The 26,667-nt window shown below is 48.3% G+C and overlaps 1 protein-coding gene across 3 annotated transcripts in view; it reads right to left on the bottom strand.

Moving 5' to 3' along the window:
* WWP2 (WW domain containing E3 ubiquitin protein ligase 2) overlaps positions 1-26,667 on the bottom strand; it is a 178,718-nt gene that overhangs the window by 7,452 nt on the left and 144,599 nt on the right. For all 3 annotated transcript variants that reach the window (XM_054452729.2, XM_054452730.2, XM_063654488.1), the window contains 9 exons: positions 25,496-25,585; positions 16,441-16,615; positions 8,750-8,804; positions 4,709-4,790; positions 3,980-4,108; positions 3,011-3,086; positions 2,657-2,728; positions 2,347-2,435; positions 107-266 (listed from right to left, as the gene is read on the bottom strand). In XM_054452729.2, coding sequence (XP_054308704.1) covers positions 107-266; positions 2,347-2,435; positions 2,657-2,728; positions 3,011-3,086; positions 3,980-4,108; positions 4,709-4,790; positions 8,750-8,804; positions 16,441-16,615; positions 25,496-25,585 — 928 coding nt within the window. The remainder of the gene's footprint in view (positions 1-106; positions 267-2,346; positions 2,436-2,656; positions 2,729-3,010; positions 3,087-3,979; positions 4,109-4,708; positions 4,791-8,749; positions 8,805-16,440; positions 16,616-25,495; positions 25,586-26,667) is intronic.

Below are 26,667 nucleotides of genomic sequence, written 5' to 3'. Positions count from 1 at the left end.
CTCAGAGAAAGAGCAGATTCCCCTGGTGCCCCTGGCACACTTCACCAGGAGAGGGAAGAGGAGAGAGAGGAGGAGGGAACTAGGCAGACGCCTGGGGCCCCCTTACCATGGCGATGAATCTGCCTATAAAGCGAAAGTAGGTGAGGTGGTCCGGGTTGATGGAGGAGGCGGGGTTGATCTGCAGGCAGTAATTGTTCTTTCCGGCATATTCGAATAAACAATACATAGGGTTGAGCACCTCGTGAGACAGGAGGAAAAACCACTCTCTGTGAGGGAAGAGAGAGAAAAGACAAGAATAATGGGTCCCTTCGTGCACATCTGCACAGGAGCTGTGACTCTTCACCATCGTGTCTCAGGTTAGTATGGGGACACGTGTCCCAGGGAGTCGAGCCCTGTGACAAGCACCCGGGCTAACCTATATGAACAGCTGGTCAGTGAACAGGGCAGGCTCAGACCTACAGTGAACCAGGGCAGCAACTGCATTTCAGGATGATATTTGGGAAAACGTGTGATTGTCGGCTCCCAGGTGATGCGTTCCAAGACTTTACATCACAATATCCAGAGCTTCTAATGGTAAAGGGGGTCCTTGTACCCTGGGTCACCATGCTCAGTTGCATAGGCTGTGCACTGCACAAGGGCACGATGCATGTTTATTACAATAATTTTTCTACAAAGGTTCTGTTTGAATAGCAACTACCCTGTTTCCACTCTACCTGGGTGGGCAACATAATGTAAATACACAGCAACACATTTCCAACCCCGATCCATGAAAATGTAATCCACGCTGCCTTCAGATTAGAAACCTCATGCCCACCAGCTATGCCACACTCTTGCACTTTGCCCTCCCTTCACCCCCAGACCCCAGCACCATCCCCGTTCCCACACTTCCACGCATTCATCTGAACCAACACCCGTGCCCTGGGTGCGAGCCTCAGGCATGAATTCAGAGTCCTTTTGGGCTTGAGCTAAACCAGCAAGGGGACGTCCCAAAGGGGCCAGTCCCCGGCTACTGGGCTGTTTGTGGCTGGGCAGACGAGGAGTCCTTCGACGCAGAGGGTGCCCCGGTATCCTGTCCGTGGTTCTACCCTGTGGTAGAACAGCATGACGTAACCTACCATAGGGTAAAACCACTGGCAGGACACAGAGAGAGACACACACAGGGCGCGGCCACACCAGAAGCCCACCAAGCAGAGCCTGGAGAGGAGGTCACCACGGAAAAAAGGAACATCCATCCACGGGGCCAGTGCAGAAGGCAACGCCACCACCGAACAGAGGACCAGAAGCAAGTTAACCCAACACCAAGCGGGAAGACATGCCCACACCAGGAGAGATCTCGAGCGGAGAGGTCGCTGCAGGCCACGGCGCTCCCTCTCTCTGCCGGGGCCCTTCTGCCCTGCTGTCCAAGGCAGCATTTCCCAGAGGGCCTGTTAATTTTTATGGGTGGACCAGGGTGAAGGCAAGACAATGCTTTGGACTCTTTTTAGGGTGACATAAGCCGTTACAGTTTTACTGACCCCAGGCACGTGACATGCAGCTGAGCCCTGCTCAAGGCCCTGTGGATCGTGACATGGCTTATCCACACGAGGACACCTGACTTCGCCTGCCCTGGCTGCCTTAAGAGGAGGGGACCCCAGGGTCAACTCTAATGGATGACCACATGGCACCTATATTCAACTGCCCAGATGCTGCTGGCCTGGTTGTTAAAGTACAGAAACATGACACACTGGTAGATAACAGAGCCATTGTACTGAGCACTCGCCCCTCCCAGGAGTCCTCCGTCGCCTCATGACCCAGTAACTAAAGGCTTAACGCCCAGCCCAGCGGGGCACCCCAGGCCCCTGTTCCAGGCCCAATGGACTGGCCACATGGATTCACGTATTTTGTTTTTTTGTTTGTTTTGTTTTTGAGACAGAGTTTCGCTCTTGTTGCCCAGGATAGAGTGCAATGGCACGATCTTGGCTCACTGCAACCTCCTGCCTCCCAGGTTCGAGCAATTCTCCCGCCTTAGCCTCCCCTAGGAGCTGGGATTACAGGCATGCACCACCATGCCCAGCTAATTGTGTATTTTTAGTAGAGACGGGGTTTCTCCATGTTGGTCAGGCTGGTCTTGAACCCCCAACCTCAGGTGATCCACCTGCCTCAGCCTCCCAAAGTGCTGGGATTACAGGCATGAGCCACCGTGCCTGGCAGATTCACGTATTTTGAATGCCACACTGTGCCCACTCTTGAAGATGCATGAGAGCTTTGGGAGGGAATGTGAGCAGGGGGCAGGCAGCTTTCTGGCCATGAATGCTGTAGCCTGGGGAAGCGGGGTACAGGGCAGCCTTCCGGGGCACTCAAGCTCACCTGGCGATGCCCCCATAGTCCAGGCCCTCCTCGCCACGCATGATGATGTAGAGCCGGCGGCGCAGGTCATAGGGTTTCATGTTCATGATCTGGGAAGACAGAGCATCGGGCCAGCCTGCCACTCTCCCTTCCACAACAGGCAGGGGCGGGAGGGACAGGGGACTCTAAGGCCTAATATCCAGCAGACACAGTCACCAAGACCCATGCCCTGGAAAGTCTGCAGTGTGGGTTTAACAGGCCACGCGATTGGAAATGGGGTGCTGGGAGGAGGGCGTCGGCCTGCCACTGGTTTCGGGCACCATGATCTAACCTGTTGGAAGGAATCTTCGAAAAGCGTCTGCCTGGAAACGCTGATCTTCACGTGGCTAGGTAGGGCATTTGACTGAAAAAAAAAAAAAGAAAAGAACTTTAAATTGAGCCTCAAGTGGTCATCTGTTCTCCTGTCTGTATGAACAGGCATTCCCCAGCCTGCTGGGCCAGGAGGCAACAGCATGTCCCCTAGGAATGAAAACTTGCTTCTTAGAGACAGCCAGCTCGGGGTTAGACAAGTGTCTCGCCCCCACCTAAGACACAAACATTCCGATACCTGCTGCTGTGCCGGGAACTCACACTGAAATAACTCAATAACCCCAACTGCCACGGGAGCCCCAGTACCAGAACTCACATGGCAGAGGAAACGGAACTGGTGATACTTCCACCGAAAACTGCGGTCATAAGCACCAGGGGAACCTTGCTTCGTCCTGGGAAGAGCAAAGATGTTCAGGGGTTCATGCAATTTCTCAGAAAATGAACAACTTGTCTTTGTCAGCCCTAAGGAAAGCTGGTGCTATGTTAATTTAAAGATGAGTAATGTAAGGTGAGGAAGTGACTGTCATTAAGATCCTTGAAGAATAAAAAAGAAAATCTAGAAATAAAGCCAGACTTCTTGTTTTTAGAGAAATAACTCTAGTGTCACTCGGAATAAACAGGATAGTCCCTTCCTCCCCATCCCATCTTATTTATTTGTTTGTTCGTTTTCTAGAGACGGGGTCTTGCTGTGTCACCCAGGCTGCGGTGCAGTGGTGTGATCATGGCTCACTGCAGCCTCGAATTCCTGGTCTTAAGCGATCCTCCCGCCTCAGCCTTCCAAGTAGCTAGGACTACAGGAGTGTGCTACCACACCAAGCTAATTTTAAATGTATTATTATTTTTTAGAAACAGGGTCTCACTCTGTCACCTGAGCTGGAGTGCAGTGGTGCCATCATAGCTCACTGCAGCCTCAAACTCCTGAGCTCAAGGGATCCTCCCACCTCAGCCTCCCACGTAGCTGGGACTACAGGCATGCACCACCACATCCAGCTAATTTTTAAATTTTTTTTATAGAGATGGGGTCTTGCCATCTTTCTCAGCCTGGTTAATCTTTTTTATTCTTGTGGAGACATGGTCTCGCTATGTTGTCCAGGCTGGTCTCAAACTCCTGGGCTCAAGCTATCCTCCCATCCCCTTTAATATGACATCAACATTGGCCACTAGAGGGCAGTAAGGGCAGTAGAACGCACCACAGGGGCCACCCAAAGTGGGCCTCCCAGAGCCAGAACAAGGACAGCCTGGGCCTCGGCTCCTGACGCTGCTGCTACCTGCACAAAGTCCTTACCCCGACTCAAACCCCGGGCGAGGATCCTTAAAGGTGGTGGTGCGGGTATTGTGGTCCACAAAGTATCGCACCCCCTCGCTGGTGTATTTCATCTCCCATCCTGGGGGCAGAGCCGTTTCCTGGATCATCCTGGAAACACGGGAAGAAAAGGGTGAAGGGCTGGCCCCACCTTCTGGACCTTGGTGGTTGGAGGCTGGGTCCTCAAAGTATGGCTTTGTCTCTGCAGAGCCCATGAGGGACCTTGAGGACATGCACCCAAGAAGCATGACCCAAGTCGTGAGGACAGTTCTGCAGCACAGAGAGGTCATTGATTATCTCATGGCCAAAAACCCAGCCCTGCATGGATGGCATCGGACTGAGCGGCCACCAGCAATCCTGAGGCACCCCGTGCGCCAGCATAGCTTCACTTGGGGGTGTTGGGAGACCAGGATGCCCTCAACCTTTTTGCAATCCAATTATCAGCAGCCTGCACATTCAGTATGGAGACCAGCAACACCCGCCAGCCGGGCCACCCTCCATTCACCAGGAAGGTCCATTTAAGAAACCCCTTTTAAGCTCTCATCAGGCCAACAGTGTATCTGTACGGTGAGAATCTCAAGACACTTGTGTGTGGCTAAAGGTCCCTGACATCACCCCTCTGGGACGATGCAGTCCAAAGCCACCTGCCCAGTGCTGGAGCTGCACAGAGACCCAGCCCAGCCCGGCCCCCCTCTCAGCCCAAGTCCTTACCCCTGGGTCCGGGGATCCTCCCACTGGGTCGTGCGAGTGTTATGGTTCACGTAATACACCCGTCCATTGTCCTGTCTCTTCTCTGCCACATGAGAAGAAAGAAAGAACCATCAGATTCAAACACGGAGAGCCGGTGTCCTTTCCCTGAGGTTCCCACCTCCTGGGTGCTGGGTCTGAGTTTATCTCCCTGTTGTCAGCCTGTTAGAGAAGAACCAGCCAAAGCCAAGCTCACTCACACTTGTCACTGGGAAAGGGACAAAGAGGGTCCTTCCTTGTTGGTGGTGGTGGAGGGGTGACACACTTCCAACTCGAGATGAAGCACTTCTTTGGTTGGTTGGTCGGAGGGAGGGGGTGGTGTGGCCACCCGGAGGGAGCAGCACAGCTCAAACCAGAGGCATAATTGCTCCCAGCTGTGTGCAGCATGGAAGCCGGGCAGTCCCCAACCCGCCAGGCCCCCCACCCAAGTCCCTCACAGCTGATCCCTGGTCCTGGGACCCTCTGCACTGCATGCAGCTGACCTGGGCACCTCTGTCCCACAGGGCACAGTCCTTATGGGGTGGCTGCATTTCCCTCGCACCTCTCTGATCAGTGCTCTGCACCCTGCGCCCCTGTACCCTCCAAGTTCTCCCTCTTCTCCCACTTACAGGCTAAGTCTTGTTCTAAAACTCTCATACCCTAGCACACCTCTTTCTTGCTTATGACCAAATAAATGATATCTGGGGCTGAGGACACTTACACTGCCCAACCTCTTCTTAGACATGTACCTTTTTTTTCTTTTTTATATAAAGACAGGGTCTCGCTATGTTGTCCTGGCTGGTCTCGAACTCCTGGCCTCAAGTATCCTCCCGCCTCAGCCTCCCAAAGTACTGGGATTACAGGCAATAAGCCACTGTGCCTGGCCTGCCTATCCTGTTCTTACACCTAAGTATGTGCTTTGAGACAGGGGAATGTTCATGGAGTGGGGCTGGGGAACAAATATAATTTTCCTCTGCTCTGAACAATCTCTGTTCTCTTGCCCTTTACTGATATACTGATAAGGGCTCTGGGGTCCCCAAGGGAGGAGTCTGGGCTCCAGGGACAGACCCAACCCTAGCTGGTGATTCTGGACCTTGAGAGTGATTGAAAGGGGTAACCTCTCAGCTCCAGGTAGACAGGAGAAAAAAAAAAAAAAACAACTAGCGGGTAAAACTCTTGGCTCAAAAGACGTCACCTTTCCCAGGAAGTTCCTGAGCCTTCAAATTTGTTTCTCTCCTGAAAACAAATGATGCTAATGGCTCTCCTTTTACAAGACAGGGCAACATCAAAGAAACAAAAATAATCAGTTCCAGAAGCTACAGGGAACCAGAAAGCTGAAAAAGGAGCAGAACAGGGAAGTGCAGCAACCCCCTCCTGACTCCAAGACTCGAGCTGCAGTGCTCCCAACACCAGCCCAAGGCCTCAGTCTCCCTCCCACCCTCTGCCTTACCTGGTATCTATGACTCGACTGAAATTTTACAAACAGACGTTGTCAATCATACCTCAATAAAGCTGGAAAAACAAATAAATAAAATAAAAATAAAGACAGGCTGGGCACGGTGGATCACACCTGTAATCCCAGTACTTTGGGAGGCTGAGGCAGGAGGATCGCTTGAGCCCAGGGGTTCGAGACCAGCCTGGGCAACACGGCGAGACTTCATCTCTATTTTATAAATAAAAAATAAATAAAAGAAAGCCAAAGGAAAGAAAGAACAGGAGGTGCCCAGAGCTGTTACGGAGCTACCACCACCTAAGAACACACAGAAGGAAGGCTTCCCAAGAGGTTTCCAGGGGAGGGGGCTGCTCCCAGCCCCGAAGCTACTGCTTTGAACTAGATCCTCCACGTCTGCCCTGTTAAGGGCCAAAGCCAAGGCTAACCACAGGGCCAGGGGGATCTGTCCAGCGGGCCTAAGGCCTGTGTCGTCATTTCTGGCACTGCTGCTGTGTGGAGGCCTCCCAAGGCCAGCTGGCTGCCTCGCGGCATTCAGTTTCAGTTGGGGGCTGGGAAAGACCCCAGGAACACCTGGCTCGACCTCATTTTAGGAGCAAATGGACTCAGATATATTCAGCCACAGGCCCAGGGTCAGGGCTGCCGAGGGCAGATGTGGATCTGAACCTGAGGTGTCCTGAGTCCCACAGCAGTGTGTGGGGAAGATGCGGGGTCTCTCGTGGGACAGCAGAGAGAGACACCAGCAGGCTTGGTTAGCAAGCTGCCAATCAGTCTCACTTGGTCTGGCTGTTCTTTCTGTTGATTCTCGGTGAGCCCTGGGGAGGTGGCCCCAGCCACAGCCCTGGGGCAGCCAACACAGACCCCCAAGGATCTGAGATTCAGAAGGAGCCCTGGCCTTTAGCTTGAATGTTCTTCCTCTTAATTCTGGACTATGACAGTTTCGTGGGTTTTTTTCTCATCGTTCATTAACAGCATCAACTCTGACCACAGCTCCTCCATTTCTATCTCAAATATTTCCACACTTAGCATTCGAGAGCTGTTTTCAAGTCTCCATCAGCTGTGCTTACCTGGTGAGCATCACTCCGCAGAACTGGCATGAAAACCCACTTGACTGGGCTACATCACCTGCCTCTACAGAGCCTGAAACACACTAGAAGTCCCCGGCTTCTAGGCCACTGGCTACTAAACAGCAGTACAGATTCTTGTTTAATCTGACGCATTTTCCCCTGCCTACTGATGACGCAGGGTCTTCAGAGTTTTACTCTCTCACATTGGAGTTGCTGCCAATCTCTGAGGTACTAATGACCTTTCTTTGGTCCAGGGAGCCATGTGGGGCAGCTCTCTGCGTAAGGGATCCCCGAGCTGAAAGTCAACAAATGTGTGGAAGCTTCACTAAATGATGTCTCCAATCAGAAGGACCAGAAGGCCCTTCGGGCACACTGGACTGCGGTGCTTATTGACTAAGTGATAACCTGCAGGTATAACAGGGTTGACACAACCTCTTAAATGACTACCCGAGAGCAGAAGTGTCTGCACCGAGAAGATCCAGCTCCAAAGCTGCACGTTTCCAGGCATCAGATGCCCATCCTATCATTGCCAACTTCCCAGGATGCACCTCTCCATCTTTGTTGTCGAGCTCACCCCCTCCCAGTTTCACACCATCTGTCAACACCACCAAACCAACGTTTACCGTCTTCTGCTGGCCTAACCAATAAATGAAACCCAACACATGCTGGTTCCCGCAAAAACTGCTTTCTTCTGCTCCCAGTGACCCTCACAAGATTAAATAAAACTCTGCCCCAGCTCTATCAAATGCGCTAAGTCTCATCATCTCTAATGACCCTTTTTGCATGGCTACTCCTTCCTAGAATAGCCATGAAGCCTATAATCTCTCCTAAGTCATGGATGTCCATCCCTTAACTCACTGTTAGCCAATCACATCAAGGACTTGGGATAGGTAAGAGGCGGCTACCAAGGGCGAGGAGAAATCTACACGGCGATAATAACTAGCAGCGATGCATTTCCAGAGTCACCACCTGGCATTCAACTCTCGTATCTGCTTCCCTCTGGTCTCTTTCACAGCTATGTCAGAAATAAAAAGGTGGCTTCTATTAGTCAAAATTAGACCAAAGTCCTCCAACATCTCAGCTGCAAAGAAAGATTTTTTAAGGTGGATCATTCCAACCATATGGTCACAGATCTGAAACAAATCCATTTGGGAGTTAGGCAGTGTCAAAATATCTTAGTGGTAGCATGGACTCTTGAGTAGACACCTTGAAACTCAAGACCAAAACCCAATAGCCCCCCAGCTGCTCAGGGACATCTTTCTTAGGGTCACACTCCTTTAGTGATGGTGGGTGGATGCTACAGTGGTTCGGTGGCGCTTGGTTACTTTCCCAGCCACCCAGCTCCATCACCTGTAATTGCTCTGGTGGGGCATGCCCAGAGAGTGTGCTGGAGAGGGGAGAGATGGAAAACAGAGGGACAGGAACAGGGAAGGAAGACACGCGGGAGGAGAGGACAGAGCACCGTGGCTGACGGAAGGCCGAGGGCCGGGAAGAGAACTCAGTACTTACCCCAGCCAGGAGGGAGGGGGCCCAGGGGATCATGGTCAGTCGAAGCACTCGAAGACTAAACACAAGAAACACAGCAGAACACAGAGGTTACAAAAAGCCACTGGTGAAAAAATAAATCAATCGATAAAAAATAAAAATGCCAATGACTCGCTTCCACATTTGAGCGCTTTGCAGGGAATGCAGTGGGACTTTAGGTGGCATCTGCTCCTCTCAAAAGTCTCTGTTTTTTGTTTTGATTTTTACAGAAAAACCAAAAAAGAACCCTGCGCACAGAGGGCCCAAGTGAGTTTTGGAAAAGGTAGAGCGACGGGGAGGAGGAGGTAGGCGGGTGAAGGTGTGCCAGGGTGGCGGAGGCAGGGAGCAGCCCTGGCGAGGTAGGAAGGCCCGGGAAGCAGGCTCGGCCCAGTGCCTCCGCTCAGCTCCGGCTCGAGGCGGCCAAGGCAACTGAAATCACCACCACCTCCAACTTTCTCCAAGAACCACACGCAGGAGGGGAAAAAATATCGCAGGCCTTTCCAATGAAATCATTCCCACAAGCCCTGCCCACGCCCAGAGCTTCCTGGCTGGGGCCCGGCCCTCCTCCCTCCACCTCGGCGTCCCCCCCAACCTCCCATCTGGGTGTGCAGCGTCCACCCAGACTGAGGGCACATTCATGCCCCAAGCCCTCACCTCCCCCAGGAATGTTTTCCTTCCCCTTCACAAAGCACCTTTATTCCTCCCCTGCCTGAACCTGAAGTTGTTCAGTGTTCTGTGTTTTTTGGGGGGGGAGGGGTTGGGGCTGGGGGCGGGGCAGCAAGACAGAAGGGGAGACAGGGGAAAGAAGGGGGAACCAGCTCCAGGACTTCAGGGTCACTGTTTACATTAGAATCCCCCCCGCACCCCCTCCGGCCGAATTCTGCTTCGAGGTCCCTGGGGATGGACTGCAGTGGACCAGGCATTCCCATATCCTGTGGGGAAGGGGGGTGCTGTCAAAAAGTTCTGGTCGTTAAATAAAACAAGTATTGTTCCGCTCTTTCTTCGTTTCTTTTTTTTCTTTCTGAAGCATTTTTATTTTACTTACTAAAATTTAATCGTTATAAGAGGGGATCAAGTTCTAAATGCGGACTTCAGGCTGCTGGGCTGGCCCCATCTGGGGGTGCCGGAGCCACACACGGGCAGGAGGATGAATGGGGCTCAGTGTCGGCTTGAGAAAACATTGGTGAAACTCAACTGCCAGCAAGCCCCCTTCCACAGCCCTCCCTCCACCCCCAGCTGAAAGGACAGAGAAACTTTCTTTCCAAGGTGGCAACACAGGCCCCTCTTCCAAGCAAGTTCCAACAAAGACGTTTAAGTCTTGAAACCAAAGGCTCTTGATAGGACGGAGCCCCCTTTCAGGGCAGGGCCTCCTGCCCACACAGAATGCAAGTGCACGGAGGTGGGGGAAGCTCACCTTGATTTAGGGCCCCTTATCATTGATCTCGAGCTGTGCCTAAAATTCTCCATCACAAATCACATTGAATCATTACTGAAAAAAATCTCCCGAATTCCAAGTCATCGGGGTGTGTGTCTGTGTGTTGGGGGCTTGGGGGAGATAGGGTAGAGCATCTCATAAAATCCAAGTTCCTCCGACTCTGTTTTGTAGTTAACACATTAAAAACATTCGGTAACAGAGGCAAAGGAACAAATGCGAAAACACGTATTCTACATTATGGAGCCAGAGGCACTTGGTAAGTGCTGAGCTACAGCAATGACCTTGCAAAAGGGAAGGACTATAGAAAAGGTTATTTTAAGACATTAAAAGAAGACGCATTTGGTGTAAAAGTGTTTGCTGCTCCAGGTCTTGTTTTGGAGTCAGTAGATCATCTTCAAAGTGTTCGGGGCTCTCATGGGAAATCGGCTACCAGCTGGTACCAACCCAGCTTCCACGGGGGCATGGTCATCTTTTGCTTAATTCTACAAATCAACAGACCAAAAAGGTCTTTACTGACAGTCTCCCTGACTAGCACTGAACTAGGATCAGAAAATACTGATCAGCCCTTTTCTGAATCCTTGCCTTTTAAAAAAAATCTCAGCCTTCATGCAATGTTGGCTCTCTTTCATTAAAGTGTTTTTTAAAAAATTTCCTTGGTAACCTCTGATTGTTATTCTATCAGAATGCCCCCCACCCCCCCACCCACTCCCCCAACACACACACACCTATAAGAAGCGAGGAAAAGAGGAGGCAGATGGGAAAGGGAGAGACGCCAGAGACTGATAAACACAAACAACGTTTATTAGGTTGGTGCAAAGGTAATTGTGGAGTCATGGCAGCCGGGTGCCGTGGCTCAGGCTGGTGATCCCAGCACTTTGGGAGTCTGAGGCGGATGGATCACTTGAGGTCAGGAGTTTGAGACCAGCCTGGCCAACATGGGGAAACCCTGTCTCTACACAAAATACAAAAATTAGCCAGGCGTAGTGGCGGGCATCTATAATCTCAGCTACTCAGGAGGCTGAGGCAGGATAATCACTTAAACCCAGGAGGCAGAGGTTGCAGCGAGCTGAGATTGCGCCACTGCACTCTAACCTGGGCGACAGAGCGAGACTCCGTCTCAGAAAAAAAAAAAAAGAGTCGTGGCAAAAACCACAATTACTTTTGCACCAACCTAATAAAATCAGAATCAATGGGAGCTGATCCTCACAACAATTTTACTTTTTATTGTTAAATAGAAGCACTTGACGATTTTGGATACTTCTTCCCTAAGGTACACAGTACAACTTGAAAAATAAAGAAAGCCAGAAGGAAGGAACAAGAATAAATGAAAAATAAAACCTATGCATCATGGCCAGAAAACCAAAAGCCAAAAACCCACACCTCCAATGAGCCAACCGGCTGCCCCTCCTCTTCTAGCACATTCCCCTAAAATGAGAGACGTCAAGGTGTTACGTGGAGCAGAAAAGGATGTAGATGGGGGAAAGTGGGACTCTGCAGCCAGAAGGGAGATCCTGGACGTTCTCTATCACTAGGAACAGAAAAGAACACTGTGGAATCCTCTTCCCGGGTAATGGTCCCTGCGTTGGGAGATCTGGGGTACAGGCCATGAGCCAGAGAGCTCATGAGAGTTCAAGTCCCTTGGGAACTAAGCACAAAGTTCCAGTAATATTTTAAGATACAAACTCAGAAATAAAGAATGTCTAGCAAATACAGCTGAGGGTAAGAAATGTCTGGGAAGGGCATAAAGGTTGCAGCATGGAAGGCGGGCATTTTTTTTTCTTTTTTTTTTTTTTTTAAGGATGCACCAGACGGATGCAGAACAAAATCCAGGTGCTTGAGAATTCAACGCAAGGGGCTCACTGCAGAGTAAGAAACAAGTTGTCTGTTTCTCGATAATGCAATTTGCAGTCCACACCCTAAGAGCCACAAAATAATCTGTTTCTTTTACCTTTTTTTTTTTTTTTTTTGAGATGGAGTCTCACTCTGTCGCTCTGGCTGGAGTGCAGAGGCATGATCTCAGCTCACCACAACCTGTGCCTCCCGAATTCAAGCGATTCTCCTGCCTCAGCCTCCCAAGTAGCTGGGACTACAGGTGCCTGCCACCACGCCCAGCTAATTTTGGTATTTTTAGTAGAGATGGGGTTTCACCATGTTGGCCAGGATGGTCTCGAACTCCCGACCTCAAGTGATCCGCCTGCCTCAGCCTCCCAAAGTGCTGGGATTACAGGCGTGAGCCACCGCGCCTGGTCAAAATAATCTGTTTCAATACTGCGGAGAGAGATGCCCCAGAAATTGCCGGCCGTGTGATAGTCCCGTCACAACAGCACAATGTGCAAGGCTGTGCCAGGCATCTTCAGTGGGTCCCAGCAGGAACACGACACAAGAGGGCAAAAAGAAACTGTAACGGTGAAACAAGCAAATGAAAAGATACACGATGATCACGGGCAACATTAGCACATTAGGGAGTCGGGAAAGGGAAACACGGCAGAAAAACTAAGAACCAGAATTTAGAGGAAGTGGAAAAGGTGTGTGTTGAGGCAGACAGCAGGAAGGAATAACAGGAGACTGCAATCTGGGATTCCCTTGATTTCCATTTTGAACTGTATTTCATGTTCTCTGCAGTGCAGCAAAGAAGAACAAGGTCTCAGTTGAAGCCCAGCAAGAGGAGGAGGGGAGGCCGCTAGCTAGCCTAGTATTAGGTCTTAAGTCTTCCGAGTCAAACTCTGGGCCTAAGCCAAACCCCAAAATAACTATATGAAAGTAACCCTTCTTACTTGTAACCAGGACATGGCACCATAGCAAACAAGAGGAGAAAACCAATGCCAGAGGGGGAGGAAAATCAACAGAGAGACATTGAAAGCAGACCAAAGAAAGATTCCTGCCACATTTTTCAATATGAGTCTTGTTTCATGGAGTAAAGGTAACCATCACCTCCATGCAGAACCCTCCCACATCCCCAGCGAGGCTGAGAAAACCATTTTAGAGCACTCAGAAAGAACAATTTTTTAGTGTTTAATTTTTACTTCTAGGGAACCCTCCAAGTCAAAGTTTTACCTCTATAAACCCAGAATAAAGTTGCTAAGAGAGGCAGGCAAAAGGAAGGAAGACTCCAAAAAGACCAGGCAGATGTGAGCTCCAGAATCTGAGAATCTTCCCTTTCACACACCAATATCTTGGTCAACCCACAGAACCTAACTAGTGGGGCTTTTAAGGGAAAAAAAATTGCTTTAATGCATTTTATTTATTTATTTATTTATTGAGACAGGATCTTACTGTCATCCAGACTAGAGTGCAGTGGCACGATCATAGGTCACTGCAGCCTCAAACTCCTGGGCTCAAGCGATCCTCCCACCCGCCAGTCTTCCGAGTTGCTGGAATTACAGGTGTGCACCACAACACTCGGTTCCATTTTTTTTTTTAATGAGAAAAGTTGGATAATCAGGTAGACAAAAACCATGTGAAACTCCTAAAATACGTCCTTGTCTCTAAGTCAAAAGACAGATAGGTCAAAGAAGAAAGATGCCCAGACCTTCCCAGTTTTGCAGCCACAACCACCCAAGAAAATGGCAGGCAAAATCTTTGGGGCCCAGCTCAAAAGGAGCAATCTCTGAAATGTGGTGAAAGACCAGATTCCATTCAATTCTGAAACACGCCAGAATTGGATGTCAGGCATGTGTGGCAGGCATGCGTGGGAAGCCTGGCCCAAGAAAGTATACAGAGCTGCACTGGGCTAGACAGCGGGGCCCTGGTTGGACAGGGGCATGACCGTCGACCCTGGAGCAACTTACTGAGACAAACATCACACTTTCTGCTCACCTCAGCTAAGGAAACTGAGGTCCTCCACGGTTTCCTCCCTGTACGATAAGCAATCCATCCCCACAGACAGAACTAACCAAGGGAGATGCTACAGTGAGTTACGGCTGATGATTAAAAGTCGGGGGTCCATCGGCTCAGTGCGGTGACTCATACTTGTAATCCCAGCACTTTGGGAGGCCAAGGCAGGTGGATCACTTGAGCCTAGGGGTTCAACACCAGCCTGGGCAACATGGCAAAACCCCATCTCTACTAAAAATACAAAAAATTAGCCAGGTGTGGTTGTGCATGCCTGTAGTCCCAGCTACTTGAGGGGACTGAGGTGGGAGGATCACTTCAGCCCAGGAGGTCAAGGCTGCAATAAGCTATGATCGTGCCACTGCACTCCAGCCTGGGTGACACAGAATGAGACCTTCTCTCAAAAAAAAAAAAAAAAAAAGTCAGGGGACCAGCTCAAAATATTTCCAGCCTGCAATGCACCATCATATCCTGTGTTAGTTCTGCTGTAGATCCCAACCTTCACATCTAAAGTGCTCTGAGAAAATACAATCAGCCAACTTGGGAGTCCCATGTCTCCCTACCAAAGAGGCTGTGCAGCTGGGCTTCCCCAGCTCCAGGTCATTGTGGACCCTTTAATGAGATGGAGACTCCAGCAGGTGGAACTGGGAGGATTCCCAAAGGGACACGGTATGGGAGACTGCTTAGGCAGTTAGTTTGAAACCAGAGCACCCAGAATTCTGGACTAGAAAATTTAAATGTGGGCCAGGCATGGTGGTTCACACCTGTAATCCCAGCACTTTGGGAGGCCAAGGTGGGCGGATTACCTGAGGTCAGGAGTTTGAGACCAGCCTGACCAACATGGTGAAACCCCATCTCTGCTAACAATACAAAAAATTAGCCAGGCATGGGGCGTGCACCTGTAATCCCAGCTACTTGGGAGGCTGAGGCAGGAGAATTGCTTGAACCTGGGAGGCGGAGGTTGCAGTGAGCTGAGATCATGCCATTGCACTCCAGCTTGGGCAACAAGAGCGAAACACCATCTTAAAAAAAATAAAAAGGAAAAGAAAAGAAAATTTAAATGTGGTCAGGGATGGAGTCGAGATTGTGCCATCGCACTCCAGCTTGGGCAACAAGAACAAAACTCCATCTTAAAATAAAGAAATAAGAAAAGAAAAGAAAATTTAAATGTGGTCGGAGATGGTGGCTCATGCTTGTAATCCCAGCACTTTGGGAGGCCGAGGAGGGCAGGTCACTTGAGGTCAGGAGTTCAAGACCAGCCTGGCCAACATGGTAAAACTCCATCTCTACTAAAAATACAAAAATTAGCCGGGTGTGGTGGCGGGCACCTGTAATCCCAGCTACTTGGGAGGCTGGGGCAGGAGAATTGCTTGAACCTAGGAGACAGAGGTTGCAGTGAGCCGAGATTGTCCCACTGCACTCCAGCATGGGCAACAGAGCAAGACTCCATCTCAAAAAAAAAAAAAAAAAGAAAAGAAAATTTAAATGTTACTCTTTAGGTAATAACCACAAAAGGTTTTGAGCCAGTAAATGGATGCAATGACAGTAACATTTGAAGACTGCTCTGAAGGGAACAGGCCAGATGGATTGGAAGAGAGAGAAGGCCAATAGAGAGAACAATTTAGAGGCTGCTCTAGCAATTCAGATGCGAAGGGGCAGAAGATGATCAAGCATCAGAAAGAAGGAGGCTCAGCTAGACCAAAGATAACAAGCTTTTTCTGCAAAGGGTCAGACAGTAGGCTTAGGCTACTTTAGGATTTCTGACCTGTACAGTCTTTATTGTGATACTTAAGTCTACCATTGTACCATGAAAGCAGCCACCATTAATATGTAAACTGCTGGGTGTTCTTATGTTTCAATGAAACTTTATTAACAAAATGAAGTGGCAGGCCAGCTTGGCTCATGGACTATTATTTGCCAATCCCTGATCTAGATGAGCCCAAGGATCCTTCATCCCTGAGAATCTGTCAGATAATAAAGATCTAACAAAAAACAGTAGCAGTGTTTTTTTTTTAGAGACAGGGTCTCACTATGTTGCCTGGTGATTGCTTTGATCTGGAAAGGTGAGGGATGGGAGAAGTCAAAGCTGACCTTCAGGGTGCAAGTCAGGGAAAATGGACTTGAATGAAGGGGGCAGAAATGAAAGCCAATCTTGGAAGAAAAATGGGGAATTCAGTTTTAGACATGTTGATTCCTTAAACACAGAGGCTAGACATGGAGCTGCTGAGTGAGGAACGCTGGAATTTGAGGAATTTCACCGTGATGAGTAAAATCTCCAGGGGCAGAGCACTGACGTTGCCAGACGCTGTTTTCCCTGCTCACTAAGCAGGTCAACAGAGAACGCGTGAGGCTGCACATTCGCAAGTGCAGGGAGGCGCTCCCCCCTCAGGCCAAGCGCCTGCCCTCTCACCTGGTAGAGGAATCTTTGGCTGAAGTGCTGCATGGCCCCCTGGAGCTGATTCCGCTGCGACTGCCACTGCTCATAGTTGCGCACGTACTCCGCGGTCGGACGCTGCCAGGTGGTGGTCCGAGTATTGTGATCCACATAGTAAAACCTGCCTCGGGGATCTGTGCGTTTTTCCCAGCTGGAAATAGGAACCTCAGAATGAATATAATGACCACCCCACTCCCATCCCCCAATTCTAGAAAAGTCTCAGGATGCCTAGCATAGCCGGGCAGGCCCCATCACAGAGGCTACTGGGGCTTAGCTGATTATAGCAGACATCTGTGGTTGTCTCTGCAGCACCCAATCCCTCCTTGCCATTAGCTCTCAATTTCTAATTTGGGGATCCATGTGGTTCTGGGGAAGCTGACTCTGTTCCCAACCTCAGAGTTGCATGGTTGCCTGGACCAGAAGTGCACATGTGATGTATGCTGAGCCAGCCACAGCCAATCTCAGGACTTCCGCTAGCAAATCTAGGAAAAATAATAGTCGCTCATCCTTTCTGAATATGACTGAGGAAGCATGCGGTCCTGGGGGCCACTGGCTATTATTTTGGACCCAGAGACCATAGGAAGTTGACCTAGTTAGTGGATGGCAGAGCAGAAAAATGGGAGAAAAGCCAATTCCTTGGTGATATTGTTGAGTAGCCCAAGCTTCGCTTGGAATCAGGATTGATATCTAGAATTTTCAGTTACATGAGCCAATACATTCCCTTCATTATTTAAGCCAATGTTGATAACAACTTGTTACTTGCAACTGAAACTCTCCTGATATAAGGTGCCAACGAAAACATGTTGGTTTTTGGTTTGGTTTGGTTTTGAGATAGAGTCTCACTGTTTATATTTTTAGTAGAGATGGAGTTTCACCATGTTGCCCAGACTGGTCTCGAACTCCTGGACTCAAACGATCCTCCCACCTTGGCCTCCCAAAGTGCTGAGATTACAGGCATGAGCCACTGTACCCGGCCTCAATTATTATTATTATTATTATTATTATTATTATTATTTTTAACTCAAGGCCTCTCTAAAAATGGTTTCCCCTCAAGTGGTTCCTAGGACCCACAGTCAGTTCCCACATTTTGTCTGGATTCTGCCTGCTAGAGTCCCTCACCTTCATGACCGGCTGTCACCCTTCATTCAACTGAATGCTGCAGCTCTCTCCCCACACCCAGGCCTTTCCTCAGTTTCCTCATGTCAGTTCTCCTCACAGGGAAGAAACCAGGCCAACATCATTCCCGCTGCTATCAGTCAATCATTCAGCCTGACTGCTGCTTTTTCGCCGTCTCCCTGCCCCTGACTTTCCATTTTCCATTCCTATGTCCAGATCTGTATCACCTCACCCCTGGAATACTGCTCCTACCCCAGAATTAACCTCCCCACTCCATCCAGCCTATAAACAGCCATCAGAGTAACCCACTAGACTGAGCCCTTGGGTCACACTCCTGCTCAAAAACTTCAATTGACCAGCCTAAGCAACAGAGGGAGACCCCCATCTCTACAAAAATACTTTTTAAAAATTAGCTGGGGGTGGTGGAGTGTGCGCCCTTGGTCCCAGCTACTTGGGCGGCTGAGGTGGGAGGACTGCTTGTGCCTGGGAGGTCAAGGCTACAGTGAACTATGATTATGCTGCTACACTCCAGCCTGGGCAACAGAGTGAGATACTGTCTCAAACAACAACAACAACAACAACAACAACACTTCAATTGACTCCCCACTGCCCTTGAGTCAAAATCCTTTAGTAAGTAAGCAAGGCTCACAAAAATCTGGAACCTTCCTAGCTTTCTCATAATTTGTCTAAACTAGTAATTTTTATTTATTTTTATTTGTTACCAAAGATTTTTTTTTTTTTTAGACAGGGTCTCACTCTGTTAGTCCAGGCTGGAGTATAGTAGCAGGATCATGGCTCACTGCAGCCTCACCTCCCGGGCTCAAGTGATCCTCCCACCTTAGCCTCCTGAGTAGCTGGGACCACAGGCATGCACCATCACACTCAACTAGTTTTTTAAAAAAATTTTTGTAGACATGGAAGCCTCCCCGTGTTGCTCAGGCTTGTCTCAAACTCCTGGGCTCAAGCAATCCTCTCGCCTCAGCCTCCCAAAGTGCTGGGATTACAGGTGTGAGCCCCCGCACCCGGCCCGAAGTCATATGTATATAGTTTTGAAACATAAACAGGACTGCAGGGAATATAATGAAAAACCATGGTCTCTTGCCCCACTGCTAACTCCTGTTCCCCGAAGGCAACCACTTTCAACTCTCAATTGCTTCTACAAGTGTATGTGTACATCTGTGTCTCTAAATAACATGTCTTTTTCATTGCTTTTTGTCTTTTCTTTAATACAGAGACAGGGTCTCACTATGTTGCCCAAACTGGATTTGAACTGCTAGGCTCAAGCTATCCTCCAGCCTCAGCCTCCTGAGTAGCTGAGTAGTCTCAGGTGTGCACCACCAAGCCTGGCTCATTATTTCTTGATTTTTGCCATATTTGCTATCGCTTATGAACTTTCTGCTACCAAAGATGAGGGATGAGGACGTAGGTATTGTATTCCATCCCTCAACTATCTCCTCCCCTCGTCCTCTCAATATGGAAAATCACCACTAAATCAATATTCAGGGTTTGGATTATGATGATGTAGAATACTGTAAGTACATTTCCTTACTTGTAACAACTTTTTTCTTTTTTCTAGAGGTAAGAACTTCCTTGTTGCCTTCTGTGTGGTTTTCAAGAACCTATCACTGATGCATCCCCAGATTCTCAGACGGGACAGGTGGCCTGGCAGTGGCCTTCCTCTCTCGGCCACATCTCTCCCTCATCTGACGTGGACAGTTGTGTGTCCACCTCACACCTGCTCTGTGTCCTTGACCTGACTTGCCTTCCCTTCTCCTCCTCCTGGGAGATTCCACGGCCTCAGGGTTAAGTTCCCTGTGTCTTGCATCCCATTCATTCTTCTTTCTTGGCATCCTGGTGGGATTTGGTGGGATAAATCATGGAGTAGCTTCCGAGACAGGATGTACCAAGGTTAATTTTTTGAAGCCCAGAATGTCTGAAGATGCCTTTATTTCTACTCTCACATTCAAATGTTAAAATAACTCAAAGTTGATTTCTAGACAGGAAATCATTTTTTTTGTTTGTTTGAGACAGGGTCTTGCTCTGTTGCCCAGGCTGGAGTGCAGTGGCATGATCATGGCTCACTGCAGCCTCAACCTCCCAGCTCAAGTGATCCTCCCACCTCAGCCTCCCAAGTAGCTAGGACTATAGGCATGCACTACCATGCTGGGCCAGTTTTTTGTTTGTCTCACTGTGTTGCCCAGGCTGGTCTTGAACTCCTGGACTCAAACGATCCTCCTGCCTTGGCCTCCCAAAGTGCTGGGATTAGACGTTTGAGCCACTGTGCCCGGCAGGAAATCATTTTCCATCGGAATTGCGAAGGTCCTGCTCTGCAGCTGTTGAGAAGAAGGATGGCACTCTTGGTTCCTGACTCTTTCTAGGTACTCTGTTTTTTCCCTCTGGAAGTTTCTGAGGTTGTCTCTTGGCACTCGGAAATTCAATCAGATGAGCCTCGGGGTGAGTGTGTTTTTATCCTCTGGGCTAGGCATGTGGTGAGCTGTTTGAATCTGGATACTTGAGTTCTGGCAATTTTCTTTTCTCATTATTTCCTATTGCCTGTTTCTCTGTTCTTTCCTGCTATTCCACAAGTTCTTGCTAAAGAACTATTCTTCAGATATTGAATGCCTTGGTCACATCTTCTCATCTTCTTATCTCCAAATTTATCACTTTCTTTTTTTTTTTTTTCTGAGACACAGTCTCGCTCTGTCGCCCAGGCTGGAGTGCAATGGTGTGATCTCGGCTCACTGCAACCTCCGCCTCCCAGGTTCAAATGATTCTCCTGCCTCAGCCTTGTGAGTAGCTGGGATTACAGGCATGCACCACCACGCCCAGCTAATTTTTTATATTTTTAGTAGAGACAGGGTTTCACCATGTTGGCCAGGCTGGTCTCGAACTTCTGACCTCAGGTGATCCACCTGCCTCACCCTCCCAAAGTGCTGGGATTACAGGCGTGAGCCACCGTGCCTGGCCCAAATTTATCTATCAACCATTCTACTGAATTTTTCATTTCTGCTGTCATATATATTAATTTCTAAAAGCTCTTGTTTTCTGCCTGGTCCATTTCGTGGCCTCCTGTTCTTGTTGCACAGATGCCATTATTTTCTCTCAAATCTTTGAGGATATCAATTATAATTTGGTTTTCCTTTCCAAAGTTGTTTTTCAGCTTCCTATATTGTTTTCACCAAGTCTCTTTTTTCTGTCTGCTAATCTTTGGCTGTTTGTTCACATTTATTTTTATTTATTATTATCATTTTTTGAGACAGGGTCTTGCCCTCTCACCCAGGCTGGAGTGCAGTGGCACAATCACGGCTCACTGCGGCCTCAACCTTCCATGCCCAAGTGATTCTCCCACCTCAGCCTCCCAAGTAGCTGGGAACACAGGCACGCACCACCACACTCAGCTAATTTAAAACAAATTTTTTTTTGGCCGGGCGTGGTGGCTCATGCCTGTAATCCCAGCACTTTGGGAGGCCGAGGCAGGTGGCTCGCCTGATGTCAGGACTTCAAGACCAGCCTGGCCAACATGGTGAAACCCCATCTCTACTTAAAAAAAAAAAAAAAAATTACAAAAATTAGCTGGGCATGGTGGCATGTGCCTGTAACCCCAACTACTTAGGAGGCTGAGGAAGGAGAATCGCTTGAACCTGGGAGGTGAAGGTTGCAGTGAGCCGAGATTGCGCCACTGCACTCCAGCCTGGGCAACGAGAGCAAAAATTCTGTCTCAAAAAATATATATATATTATATATATTTTTTTTTGTAGAGACTGGTTCTCCATATGTTGCCCAGACTAGTCTCGAACTCCTGGACTCGAGTGATCCTCCCGCCTTGGCCTCTGGAAGTTCTACTTCCGGATCCTCCTGCCTTGGCCTCTGGAAGTTCTACTATTACAGGTGTGAGCCACCGTGCCCAGCTGTGTTCATTCACATTTAACAGTGAGCCACTAAAACTCTGACTAAGTTCTGTATCCTCAGATGAGGGCTGCAGACTGTAGAGTGACCAGGAAGAGTCTCAGCTATTTCACTAGAAGGTTCCCAAATATCACAATCTATGTTTCTTTCTCTTAGACTATCACTTTCCCCAGCAAAAACAAACAAACAAACAAACAAAACTACCCTCCAATTTTCAGCCCGGGGAATGGAGATAGCATCTGCATTTAATCTCTTGTTTCTGAGTTCATCCTGGCCTTCAGCTATAGTTTGTGTCCCCAGACCTGGTCCTCCCACTCTGTCTGCAGCTTCTCAATGTCAGAGGCAGTCATGAGGCTGTGTGTGTGTGTGTGTGTGTGTGTGTGTGTGTGTGTGTGTGTGTGTGTGTGTGTGTGTGTGTGTGTGTGTGTGTGTGTGTGTGTGTGTGTGTGTGTGTGTGTGTGTGTGTGTGTGTGTGTGTGTGTGAATCTAACTCCCTGCACAAACTTCCAACTCATCTTCCAACTGATCTAAAACCAATGAGGTTTTGTTTTTCGTTTTTTTTTTTTTTTTGAGACAGAGTCTCGCTCTGTCGTCCAGGCTAGAGTGGTGCAGTGGCGCGATCTCAGCTCACTGTAACCTCCGCCGCTCGGGTTCAAACAATTCTTCTGCCTCAGCCTCCCAAGCAGCTGGGACTACAGGTGTATGCCACCATGCCTGGCTAATTTTTTGTATTTTTAGTAGAGATGGGTTTTCACCATGTTAGCCAGGATGGTCTCAATCTCCTGACTTCATGATCCACCCGCCTCAGCCTCCCAAAGTGCTGGGATTACAGGCGTGAGCCACCGAGCCCAGCCAAGGTTTTAATCTCATTCCACACCCATCCTTGGTGCCTCTAATCACTGAGGTTTTCCAGAGCCCCATGGTGCAAATCAGCCGGCTTCCTGGTGGATTCCTCATCCTGCAGGTGTAGTTTCGGTTCTCTCGGCTCTGCCATTTATCTATCAGAAACTAAACTTTGATTAACATCTCCCATATGCTGTTTCTCCTCTTCCATCTCTTTATTGTTGAAGGTTTATGCCTTTTTAATACCTTTATTACTATTTTAGTGGGTTTTCAGGAAGAACAGAAATAAACACATGTTCAAGCCACATGTTTAACTAGAAGTGCTCTGCTGTGGTGAATTTCCACTTCTAGGAAGCATGACTGCACTCTTTACTTCAGTTGAAATCTTGCACAGAACAGTGACTGGAAGCCCAGTCAGCCCTTCCACCCTCTTTGGCTCCAGTGGGCATCTCCCCCAAACCTGAGAGTCCCACCGGGCACACTCGGAGCATCTTTACTTCATACAACCCTTCCACTCCAGCATAACCGCCCCATGCATCCTTCCCCAAACACATCCTTTCCATTCCCATGTGCAGGCAGCCACCTTCACTGTCCCCCCAGCCTGGATCATCTTCCTGCAAGAGTTGGAGCCGCTTCCCTCTGTGAGGCCTCCTCAATCCTCCTGTTTCACAGTGATCACTCTTTGCTTACCTCTGGTCTGAACATTGCTTAAGAGTGACTGATGAGCAAATGGATGCATTCACCCTGAGCTGCTAGGTCCAATTCTTATTGCTCCTGGATAAAAGGACCCATTCTCATACAAGTTTCCTGTGGGTTTCCTATGCAGGGATGGCCATGATTAAGTGAATCGTTGGTTCAATTTTGCTCCCCAGGGACTAGGTCTGTTGAGATCATGGCTCCATCTGTAGTTTCAAAATTGTTTTCACCATGGTTAACACTTCCCTGGAGGCAGGACTTCTGCCATTAATGAGAAATGAAAGATTAAGCAGTCATTCTGTTCTCTCTGGATCCCCTGTGATTACAGAGCAGAAATGAGAGCTAGAGGCTCAAAGTTCTTGACCTAAAACTCAGGAAGAACTAGTAAGCTATGCAGGGTATACAGGTGAGCCATCTCCCAGGAAAACATGAAAACTACCCTGGAAATAAGACAGCTTGATTAGTAGTGTCCCACCTCAGCACCTGGAGGAGAGCAAGTCCCCAGCCATCCTTAGAAGGTACCACTGAATATCTTTACTTAAATTCCATGCAAATGCTCACTGGGTCAAGGCCTACGTCCCTCCTAGACAACAGAGGTTAAGAAGAAGCCACAGTAGGCTGGGCGCGGTGGCTCACGCCTGTAATCCCAGCACTTTGGGAGGCCAAGGCAGGCAAATCATGAGGTCAGGAGTTCAAGACCAGCCTGGCCAAAATGGTGAAACCCTGTCTCTACTAAAAATACAAAAAATTAGTTGGGCATATTGGTGGGTGCCTGTAATCCCAGCTATTTAGGAGGCTGAGACAGGAGAATCGCTTGAACCCAGGAGGTGGAGGTTGCAGTGAGCTGGAGATCGCACCACTGCACTCCAGCCTAGGCAACAGAGCGAGACTCCATCTAAAAAAAAAAAAAGCCACAGTACACAGAGCTCCTGCTGTTTTAAAGTGCACATGTTATAAAGTACACAAAGTACAAGTGTGTAATACACTGTTAAAGTCAATGTTTAATTTGTGACACAATTATAGAAAGTCAAATATTGACTGGGTATTTGATAATATAAACAAAATACTGTTAATGATATTGGAGTTTTATTTTTAATAAAAGAATATGCTTTAGAAATACATACTGAAATATGGATAAATGATGTGACGTTTGGGATTTGCTTCAAAATTACCTAGATCAAGGTGTGGGGGATAGGTTGGGGGTTACAGATCAGGAGTTAGCAAATTTTTTCTATAAAGGGCCACACAAAGTAATTATTTTAGGTCTTGCAAGCCATAGAGTCTGCTGCAATTACTCAACTCTGCCAATGAAGTACAAAAGCAGCCAAAAACAATAAGTCAACAAATATGTGTGGCTGTGTTCCAATAAAACCTTATTTACAAAAACAGTCAGAGGGCCAGATTTTGTCCACAGGCCATCATAGTGTGCCGACTAGTTTGTACAGATGAAACAAAACCCGCCATGAGTTGATAATTTTTGAAGCTAAATGTTGAGTATGTGGGGGTTTGTAACATTATTCTCTCTATATCTATTTGAAATTTTCCATAATAAGAAGAACATTTTCATAATTTTCATAACAAAATGCTTAACCTGGTTTTTTTTGTTTGTTTTTTTCTAATTTGAGAAGTCCATGTTTAACTTTGGTAACTTCATTTGACTTCAAGTCAAAAGTGGAAAACAGAGTGAGCACTGATGATGACAGGTTATGAGTTTCATCCTCCAGGAGCTATGGAAAAAAGGAAAACTCAAGCATTCTACTGGAAACCTGGAGCTAAAAGCAGCCCATCCATGGAGAATTATGGGACCAGAAGATGAGGTGGGATGTGTGTGGCACACGCCTGGCAGCTGAACCAAACAAGGCACATGGGCTCTCCTGAGAGTCCCCACTTCCGACAGCCTTTCCCTCCACAAACTCAGGGCAGGGGAAGTGTGCATATTTTATACAGGAGCCCTTCATGGCTACTTTACTGGGAGGTGATTCTTTCTTGGAGCAGAATACATTCCCTTTTGAAAGCTCTTGGGACCAGGAGACATATTGGAAAGAACTTTCTGTCCCTGGCAGACAGGGAACCAAACCCCTTCTCCTTGAACTTGGACAGTCTTCCCTCTCTTGGAAGCCTCTCTCATCCTTTGGTTTTGGATAACTTGGCGGCTTTCTCACAAAGCCCTGCCGAATGAGAAGCACTGTGCCTTTAGGGACAGGCTGGGCATAGGGTACGGCGAAATGCATCAACACTCTGTCTTGGCCTCCCATGCGCCTTTTGTTTCCCAGAGATCCTCTAATAATTCTAATATGTCCTAAGACATGGGAGCAATATTAAGGTAAGTGGATAGGAAAAGCAATCAAGTGACCTGGAATAAACGTCACTGTGCTATGCTACCTCTGCAGAAAGGGACCGTTTCAAGAAGCCATTGGGTGACTCATGGTGTCAGTTCCAGAGTCTCAGGTCTTCTCAGTTGATGACTTACCCTGGAGGAAGGGGCCGCTCCCAGGTGGTGGTCTTGGTATTGTGGTCAACATAATAGACACGCCCGTTGGGCAACTCTCGCTGTTCCCATCTGAAAAATAAAGTCAAGGGTAGCATGAGACACGCAGTGGAAAGGCATATGCCCCTGTTAGAAAGGAAGACCTTCACCACTGACGTGGCTAATTTACAGGAAGCATCAAAGATGACATACGAGGCCGACCCAATGGCGAAGCTGCTTCCTGCTGTGGCCTGAGGGTGCCAGCCAGGAATGCTTCTTGAAGAAACTATAATAGGTCCCCTGTATAGAATCAATGGACCAGGATCCACTATAGATCACTCTAAATTTCCCTAAATGACCGATAGGAATATATATTCCATGGATTTTTTTTAAAAAGTTGAGCATTTCTCCACCATTTCACAAAGGTCCCTTTAGGAACATGATGAAAGCTGAGGACCCTTCCCCTTCAAAATGCACTTATGACAAAAATTTGTATTGCAATTTCTGGGTTTCACAGACCCCTCTAAAAGATCATCTATAGGCCCTCCAGCCTTTTTCGTCTACCCAACCTATTAAAGTCACAGATTCTTTATTATTATTATTTTTTAACGAGACAGGGTCTCACTCTGTTGCCCAGGCTGAAGTGCAGTGACGCAATCTCAGCTCACTGCAGCCTCCACCTCCCAGGCTCAAGCAATCCTCCCACCTCAACCTCCCGAGTAGCTGGGACTACAGGCACACATTACCATGTCCAGTTATTTTTGTTTTTTAATTTTTGGTAGAGACAGGTTTCACCATGTTGCCCAGGCTGGTCTGGAACCCCTGAGCTCAAGCGATCCGCTCACCTTGGCCTCCCAAAGTGCTGGGATTACAGGAGTGAGCCACCGCACCCGGCTTAAAGTCACAGGTTCTATGACTACCCCTCTTCTCCGAGCATCATATATATTCATGCTCACATTTATTTTTGTAACATAAGATTCATTTACAGAGTATCTTAAACGAGATCTGGGTGAATACAGAAACACAACATATTGTTATTTTACACTGCTCTACCTATGAAGTCAAATCTGTCTGTAAGCTAATATAAGATCAAGGTGCTGCGGGTGACTTATCTGCACTACTGAAAGAATGCCAAGGTAGCAGGTGATTCAGAGATAATACACAAGCCCGATCAG

The sequence above is a fragment of the Pongo pygmaeus genome, chromosome 18 (genome assembly GCF_028885625.2).
Source record: "Pongo pygmaeus isolate AG05252 chromosome 18, NHGRI_mPonPyg2-v2.0_pri, whole genome shotgun sequence".
NCBI classification, from domain to species: Eukaryota; Metazoa; Chordata; class Mammalia; order Primates; family Hominidae; genus Pongo; species Pongo pygmaeus.
The sequence above is the reverse complement of the archived record's forward strand: the minus strand, read 5'-3'. Positions and strand labels throughout refer to the sequence as shown.